The sequence below is a fragment of the Botryllus schlosseri genome, chromosome 1 (assembly GCF_051294905.1).
Source record: "Botryllus schlosseri isolate E-star chromosome 1, Bs_hap1, whole genome shotgun sequence".
Classification (NCBI taxonomy): Eukaryota; Metazoa; Chordata; class Ascidiacea; order Stolidobranchia; family Styelidae; genus Botryllus; species Botryllus schlosseri.
This window is the reverse complement of record NC_137236.1, coordinates 15320935-15330346: the sequence shown is the minus strand read 5'-3', so window position 1 is coordinate 15330346 and position 9412 is coordinate 15320935. Positions and strand designations below refer to the sequence as shown.

Genomic DNA, 9412 nt, shown 5'->3' with positions numbered 1-9412 from the left:
TAACTAGGTTTGTTTCCACGGGGACCAACTTACAATATCATATTGGCTTCAACAAATGCGCCACCGATGTGCTAGGACACGTTACCGTCGTATTCATAGTGGCGTCACGTGAGTACACTCATCAATTTGGCATAATCGATGATTTATGCGCAGACTTTGTCCTCGGACTAGATTTCATAAGAATGCACAAGAAGGTTATTTTCGAATTCAAAGATGGCAAGAACGAGCCATTTACAGTAGGCGTAAACTCTCACTTGGCACTTGTTACTTCCGAAGTCGATGAACCGCTTCGTATATTCCAATTCTTGACTCCAGATTACAAACCCATTGCCGCTCCTTCTCGAAGGTATAGCAAAGAAGATAACGAATTTATTAAAGGCGAAGTACAGAAGCTTCTCAGTGACGGTATCATAGAACCGAGTCATTCACCTTGGCGTGCTCAGCCACTAGTAACCAGGGACGTGCGGCATAAACGAAGACTTGTCATTGACTATTCGGTATCCATCAACAAGTACACCAATTTGGATGTTTATCCACTGCCACGTATAGAAGATGTCATCGATGAAGTCTCTGAAGGCAAGTACTATTCAGCCGTTGATTTGAAATCGGCTTACCATCAAGTCCCCTTACACCCTGAGGACAGACCTTTCACGGCGTTCGCCGCTTGCGGTTCACTTTACCAATTTTGCAGATTACCGTTCGGCGTCACGAATGGAGTAGCGGCTTATCAACGTTATATCGATTCGTTTATTTCAAAGCATCAATTACAGGGTGTCGTAGCGTATTTGGATGATATTACAATATATGGCGCTACCAAGGAAGAGCATGATATCCGCTTGAAAGCATTTCTAGATTCCGCAACAGCTTGTCACCTCACCATCAATACGGAGAAATCAAGTTTTGGAATCGAAGAAATACAGTTGCTTGGGCACAAAATATCTCATGGTAACATAAGTCCGGACCCTGACCACATGAAGCCGTTCCTGGATATGGCCGCGCCAACGGACTCTAAAGGTTTGAAACGTATATGCGGTATGTTTTCATATTATTCCAAATGGATTCACAATTTCTCGGCTAAGATTGGGCCTCTTATTCGTTCATCCAATTTTCCTTTGGGAGCTGATGCTATTGCTGCTTTTCGTCAATTAAAGAAAGAGATAGTGGACTCTTGTCTAGGATGCATTTACGAAGACCAACCATTTACAGTTGAGTGTGACGCGTCAAACTGCGCCATTGCAGCAGTTTTGAACCAGTGTGATCGGCCTGTAGCCTTCTTCTCTCGCACACTTACAAAGACAGAATCGAACTACCCCGCTATTGAGAAAGAAGCTCTCGCAATCATTGAATCGGTTCGGAAGTGGAATTACCTGCTTGTCAATCAGAAATTCCTTCTTGTTACAGATCAAAGAGCTTTATCGTACATATTTCAGAAGAAGCATCACAGCAAAATCAAGGATACAAAACTTGCGCTATCCTATGGCGTCTTGAACTCAGCTCTTTCAACTATGACATCTCACATCGCGCGGGGAATCGAAAACGTCGCTGCAGACACCTTGTCTCGTATTTGCTCCGTAACCGGTTCAGATCAAAATTTAAATGAAATCCATGCTCAACTTGGCCATCCCGGAGTTAGTCGATTGTCCCACTTTGTTTAATTACATGCACGTTTGTCGTTTACGCAGTGGTGGCGATAAGCATCTGCCACCCGACGGTCTGGGTACATAATTAGGTTTATTTGCAAACCGAGGTTATTCTGGTGCTCCTCTCTCCCGCGTCGCTGTTCTTACAGAACAAAAGCCAAGTAATGGACCAGATTGTATTGTATTGTATTGATAGGCACAACACAGTGGGGCTTATCGCCCTTCTAGGCATTGTGCCCCACGACATGAATTTCATAAAGTTCATTGGTCTTTGCATTTTTTTCTTTGTCTTGTTGGGAACGTCTTTATCATTCTCTCTCGCTGTCATCTTCATTGTCTCTCACTCCCATGCGTCCCCATCGTGGTCTCTGCTGCCGACTTATAGCACGGCTCACTTTCAGTATGGGCTTTTCAATGCACTACCGTAGTAGTGAGGTCGGCGATGAGGAGCCCAGAGAAACCTCGACACGTAGACGTTGGTCAGAACCGTGATCCCCATTGGTGTCGTGACTACAGTGTTTTACCAACTGCGCCACTCGCTTCCCCAGATAGACCAGATGAAAGAGTGCATTTACAAGGAATGGAAACAGCAAACATAGATGCGCGGATTGAGACTAGAATCAAATAAAGAACTGCGACATCGGACACCGGCCGAGGTGGAAGCCACTTTAAGAGACCGCAACTGCAACAGCAACTGGTCGTTTGGCATCCTCCTATCTGTTTATTACGTCGCATTATGCCTTAGCGCTTTGATATTTAGTAATACATACCCCGATACCTGAGCTGTAGCTGATTTCATCGTTTCATATCTATTCATTTGTAACTATAGCACTGACCCACGAACCCAACTTTACGCTCATCAAGTGCATGCTTCTGGGCAGTTTTGATCACGACCCGGTCATAGCAACTCCCAACATAGCGTTGATCCGGTTCAGGATCGGAGCAGGAGCAGGAATTCATCGATTTTTATTGTAGCCAGACTGGATCCGGATTGTAAATTCGTTTTGAAAGTCGAAGTTTAGCAGTATTTTCCACTAAAGCTGGGACGGGCAACTTCTCCAGTCGGCGGGCCAGAAATGGGAAAACGAGCACTTGGCGGGTCGCATTGTTCGCTTTTTGTTTGTTTTATTTACAATATAGGCGCTTAACAACTCATTTAGTCATTTGCGCCCGCACAGGAAATTTATTAATGTTTCGGGGTCTTTTCGTCAGATTACGCAAAACTTCCATATACACGCGCTCTCCTACCATTGGTTTCTCTCTGTTTTCGTGCGTTCGTATCTTGTATTTTGCTACCGATTTGTGGCTCGATCGGTTCACCTTATTCATTCTTTTCAATTCACTTTCTTTACACTGCAGTCGCAGCGAGGTTGGCGATGAGGAGCCCAGATAAACCTCCGACACATAGAAATGGGTCCGAACCGGGATTCGTGTCGTGACGCTGGTGCTTTACCAACTGCGCCAATCGCTTCCGCATCACATTAATCGCGTATATATCCACCCACATCCAGCTATACAAGGAATAAATCGCATTTAATGTAAACTTTAGGTATAAAGCATAGAGAATAAAAGCAGTATTTGAAGAATTCAATAATGCAATGCACTTCAATAGATGTTGAAGTCGATGAGACATATGTGGTGATCGATCAAAGTTGGCAACAACAACTTCTTTTAACTCTGGTGGCATGTCGATGTCGGACGTAGAACCCATTAGTAAATACTGCATGTGACCATCAGTTATATTAGAACGCAGCTTTATATTGTTAATGTTCGGGATTGTTTGCTCAAATACAGGGTTGCAACCAGGTCACAAGGTTTCGAGTCACAAGTCAATCTCACTTTTATATTTTTGACTCGAGTCAAGTCGAGTCATTTTCAATTCCCACCGAGTCAAGTCCGAGTCCAAGTCAGCGAACAGATGATCGAGTCCGAGTCATGGTATTATGACTCGAGTCCGAGTCCAAGTCATTGTGTTGACTGCTCAGTTTCCAGTTAAAGTCTTCCTAAACCCACTTTTTTAACTCTGTTTGGTGATATTGAATGGTTCGCATTTATAATACATCAATTTTCCTCACTTTTAGCAGTTTCTGGTCGCATTTTCAAGCACCAGTACCAACAAACGAAATCCCAATAGTGTGTTGGCTTCGAAATTACAATGAAATGTCGGTCTTGGCCGTCTGAATCTCGAGTCAATGACTTGCTTCGAGTCATGCGCAATGACTCGAGTCCAAGTCGAGTCAATACACAGATTGACTCGAGTCGAGTCGAGTCATTTCCGTATTTTGAGAAAATGACTCGAGTCGAGTCGAGTCATCTGAAAATCGTGACTCGAGTCTGACTCGAGTCGAGTCATGACTCGAGTCATTACAACCCTGCTCAAATATGCACGCAGACCTGACCCGTCTTTGCTTCGCCCTGAATGCCTTTACTGTTGAGAAGATTTCGTGAGCAAAAGTACTCTTCCCTTGAAATCTGGTGTTCATTGCTCAATTCATTAATGTGTTCAAAGACATCAACCAAGAACCAAGAACAAAGAACAAAGAAACTAAGAATAAAAATAAAACAAAGAATAAAAGAATACACTAGACGAGTCACTCTAATTTGACGTAGCAAGCAAATAATGGGGAATTGCGGCAGACTGTGGCAGCGGGCCGTTCGAAATCCCGTAGCGGGGCGGATCCGGTTCGCAGGCCGTATGTTGCCCGCCGCTGCACTGAAGTATCAGCAATTAGTATGATTTAGTTTGTCTTTTTTTCCGGACTCTAAATTTCAAACACTTCTTCCATATATTTTTCGGTTACCGAATTTCAAATGGCCACCCGGAGCCGGATGGATTCTGCTCTCCGGTAGCTGGACCGTTATTTACTGCTGTATCAGCTAAGCCTCTTTACCATATTTGCTATAATATTTTATTCCTCTGTATTGCTGTAATCATAGGTATGCTAGAATCATTGATTTGCTCACTGGATGACTAATAAATTCTCTCTCTCTCTTTCTCTCTCTCTCTCGCTCAAAAATAAACAATAATATTGAGTAGGAGAACACGCTGAGCTGACTGCTGATGGTATCCAGTTGCTCAAATGTTTATATTGTTGACGGCCAATCGTTGTTTATGGTGGCGTGTAGTAGTTTGTTCTTGAACATCTAATGGCCTTGCAGTACATGGAGCGATAAGCGTACGGGTCGCATATCACAGGTATAATCGAATCGTAGCGTGAGACCCTGAGACGGCGACGGGTCCGACAATTAACTCGCGTGACGACGTGGGTGTGAAACAGTAACAAGCGAAAAATTGTGCTGGAACAGACCAGGAAGCGCATAAACACCTTCCCAGGTTCTAGGCAGTATTAGCGAGCTGGGAACAGGAACATCTGCATACGAGAATGAAGCATGTATAAATTCAACCTGTTAAGGTTGGACTCTGTGAATTTAGAACCTTCTCTAATGTGATATAGAGCTCACGTTCTACTTTTGATTTATCCTATTTCAGAATGTTTTATGTGTTCTATACTAAACTGTTTGGAAGTTAGCCTGCAACTCATTTAGGACCAGTACTATATGAGAAAGCTACGGTACACAACTATTTAAACAAACTTTGAAAAAATTTATCGCTGTCCGCAATATTTGGAAGTATAGTAGATTCTAGCAAAGTCAAATTTATTTCAAAACAAATCCAATTGTCCAAATCAGTCGTAATTGCATTCTTGGTCTACTTTGTTGAACCACTGGTATATATTGTTCGAAATTAGACTACTGTTATTTTTACTTAGCATTACATTGAAACAGTGCTAAACCACTTGATTTTATTTAAATGCTGTTGAATCAATCCGATTTGGTGTAGGCTGACATGTGAAAATTATTATTCATGTTCATTGTTATATCATTTAGCCATCTACTCTATTAATCAGGGTTGTAATGACTGGAATCATGACTTGAGACTCGGTCGGCCAATAATCACATTTCCGCATCATTGCTATTTCGTCTATTAGTACGGGTGATAGAAACTGCGACCAGAAACTGTTAAAAATGTTGAAAATTGGTATATTCTCAATGAGAAGCATTTGATAGCACCAAGCAGAGTTTAACAAGACTTTAATTCGAAACTGAACAGTGAACATAATGACTTGGACCCGGACTCGATGGTGAATTGAAAATGACTCGACTTGAATCTAATCAAAACTATAAAAGTGAATTGGTTACAACCCTGCCATTAATATAGTAATACCATCGTTGATGAGCACCCCCTGCAGTTTTCCAATGCAGGTTAATCTATCAATGTTATTCATTTTGACAATCAACACTCCCTAATTCTATACCTGTTTATATATAATCATGTGGCCTATACTTTCAAAACAGGACTAGTCTCTATTATTGTATCCTTGACGGGTGATTAGTTATCATGGTGCGAGTTGTACGTCCTGATGTGGAAAAGCACGCAGTTTGTATGATGGCTGAATTGCACCGAATGAAGCAAGATAGCGACCATTGTGATTTCATAATTCAAGCTGGAGATGATGTCTATTGTACACACAAAAATGTATTGTCGGCTGGCTCCGCTTATTTTAGAGCTATGCTGAGGCATGACACAAAAGAGAGTCGTGAAGGAAGGGTTGTTTTCAAAGACGTTGATTCAGAGTGCGTAAAAAATTGCATCGACTTCATATATTCTGGTGAATTTGAGATTCCTGATGGAAGTATCGTTGATCTTCTTCACGTCGCAATTATGATGCAGTTGGAAGATGTAAAGCAAGCTGTGTCCAATATTTTGGCAGATTCACTTACTATTGAAAATTATTTTTCTACCAGAAATGTGGGTGATATTTATGGACTGGTTGATGTTTCTTCGAGATGTAGAATATTTTTACTGGAAAATATCTTGGAAATCTCAAACCAACCTGGGTTTGAAAGCATTGAAAAAGATGATCTTCTCACTCTTTTGAAATTGAGAGAATCCAAATTATGCGAAGAAGAAAAACTTGCGGTATCGCTCAAGTGGATCGACAAATTTCAAAGTAAAAGCGAATATTTGCACGAATTTCTTGAAGTAATCAAGATTCATCAAATCTCCTCGGTGTATTTGCAACATATTTTAGAAACTCATCCCCGTATAAGCAACGACTTGGAGTTGTACAAGTTATTCACTGGACATATTCTGAAAGCTTCAGTCAATGTCAAAGAGGGTAATGACGCTGATAACTTGTTAATTCTTTTCGACTATCGTGCTCATTGCCTCCGATCCTTTAATACGAGAACACAGGAAATGAAAAAATTTCATAATGCGAAGTGTGATTTCGATGAATCTTTCACAGCGATTCTCCATGACTCATATATATATGTACTTTGTGAAGCTAAATCAGTTCATCGGCTCAATTTTGTTGACAAAAATTCAAGATGGGAAAATATGGACGATATGATTTGTGACCATGGTTGGTATCCGCGCACAGTTTGTTCAACTGGATCAATATTCGTTATTGGAGGAAGCCCATTCACAGCAACAGCTGATGTGGAAAAATTTGACTCGTCTGAAAATAGATGGTTTCAGCTGGAAAGCAAACCATCAGCAATTGCGCATGCAAGTCTTGTATCATTGGATGGTTCTATTTATTGTATCGGGGGCTTGCGAGATGGTGTCGTTGTTTCTTCGTTCTGCAGATTCTCTCCATCCTCATCAGAGTGGGTTGACCTCGATCCAGTGCGATATCCTGTGTCTGGTAGTGGAGCTGTTGCAGTTTATCAGAGGATATTTGTGATCGGTGGGTGGAGTGGAGAAGATGACATCGATAACGTAGAATGTTACAATGTTACTTCAGCTCAATGGACTTCATCGCCATCTATGAATTCCTGTCGTGGTGACAATGCTGCTTATTGCATCGGCAGTTGGATTTTTGTAGTGAATGAGTTTGGCGACACTGATGCCATTGAGAAGTACGATCACTTGAACAAAAAATGGTGCAAGACGAAGGTAACATATAAATTTCTCGGAGTTTTTGGATCTGTAATGGTGAAGGAAATGGATGATAGAGGACATGAGATGTCACAATGTGCGCTAAAAACCCTGTGAATAATGTTTGAACGTGCGTCTATGACCTTGGAATGAGTTTCAGTTGTGCTGATGCTTCAGAGGGATTAAGATACAATTCGAAATGCCATTGTGGTTCATTCGATCAGGATTCTATCTATTTAGTGACACCTCATTTGAGTAATAAATTGTGATTTCTTGATTGGACATTGCGGCAGATGTGCCAGGCGCATCTGATGATTTATCGAATAAAATAGTCCAAAAATGTCATGGAATGATGCCCGTGCCCGTATTATAAGGACAGTAGTTTAGACCAGTGGTTCTCAACCGCCGGTGCCGGTCCGCGACGACTTTTCTGCCGGTCCGCGAGGAAGAGTAAGATTTGATACCTTAATTTCGAAATGCAAGATGTTGAAGGCTTGTCCATCGGTATAATAAATAAAACATCAAATTTTAAACTGAAGCAGAACTTCGTGAGGTAAGATTAGGCCTGGAAACATGGTCAATTTCACTGAAAGTTCAAGTTGTTTCTGGTGACGACATGCGAGCGACTCGGTAAGTATACGAGCTGACTCGCTAAACCGCGCAATTCGCACGATCATTCGTTCTCGATTCATTAACTTTGTGGATGGCCAGGCATCGTTCTTGCCAGGTTTTTCGTGCGGAGCGTTGTACTCGTAGGCTACGCCTTGTAGTAGTGGGAAATGAGCGAGATAGCTCGACAAGGTGCTTGGTCCTACTTCAAAACGCTTCGTCTCTGGATATTGTCCAAAGATATCTATCTAGTTCTAAACATGCCTGATATTGTCAAATAGATGAATATTATTCCAGTTTGCGCGGTCGGTTTATCCACAGTCTTCGTGGCCACTTTGGCTGATAAAGAATAAATATTTGGTAGTAATATGTAAAATTAAGAGTATTATTGACGAAATTGATTCCTGAATTTAAATTTTTTTCGCGATTTGCGCGACCATAAACGGTCCCAGTCATTATTCATAACATGACCACTATATGTAGCGATTTCGATACGTGTAGTAAGACGATATGAAAAGGTAGATTAGTCCGGGCTTCACCAGAAATGGACAGTTTAACACGGGTATTTGGTGTCCAGTTAGTTCATTGCGACTATGTCCTGGAATGCGGCCGTAGACCATATAAGTCAAGAGTGGCCAACCTGCAGCCGAAGGAAATTTGTGCAGCCGTTGACACGTAATTCAATTAGTATGTGTTAGCATTGCAGCCGTCGATATGCAATTTGAATTTACGAATTGACTCCCGATTTCTTGATAGATTTCAATAGGTGACTTCATTTTCCGATTTTATTGTAGTAGGGCCCTTTGCAATTAGAGCCTCACTTTACAGATTCGAACTGCAGAGGAATATGATGCGCCCCATATAGAAATATCAACTCGTCGGAATCGTGTACACCTCACTATACCGATAATCCTGATGGGAGGTCAAAAATAACAGCATGCAACAAAGTTAAATAACCATTGGCCCACCCGAAGATGCATCATCATTTATAACTTGCCCTAAATTTTCGAAAACACCTCCTCCATCCACTGGCGTAGCAGCGTGTGCTGCCGCCCCTGGCTCTCGCTCGAAATGCCGCCCCCCCCCCCCTCTAAGTAGACCGCAGCAAATTTTGACATATATCGATGTTCAAGCAGTCTTGTCAATAAAAAGAATTAAAAATAATATGCTACGTCTCAGCCTCACCGTCTCGACTTTAATAAGGCCAGAAATAATAAAG

The 9412-nt window shown here is 41.8% G+C and overlaps 1 protein-coding gene across 1 annotated transcript; it reads left to right on the top strand.

Moving 5' to 3' along the window:
* The first annotated feature begins 5583 nt into the window (after nucleotides 1-5583).
* LOC145443165 (kelch repeat and BTB domain-containing protein 12-like) lies at nucleotides 5584-8357 on the top strand. Its single transcript, XM_080321157.1, has one exon. The coding sequence runs from the start codon at nucleotides 6040-6042 to the stop codon at nucleotides 7699-7701; it is 1662 nt and encodes a 553-aa protein (XP_080177283.1). The 5' UTR covers nucleotides 5584-6039; the 3' UTR covers nucleotides 7702-8357.
* The last annotated feature ends 1055 nt before the right edge of the window (nucleotides 8358-9412 follow it).

Excerpts from the sequence above, each read along its gene's own strand:
- LOC145443165 (XM_080321157.1), top strand. The coding sequence starts at position 6,040 with ATGGTGCGAGTTGTACGTCCTGATGTGGAAAAGCACGCAGTTTGTATG.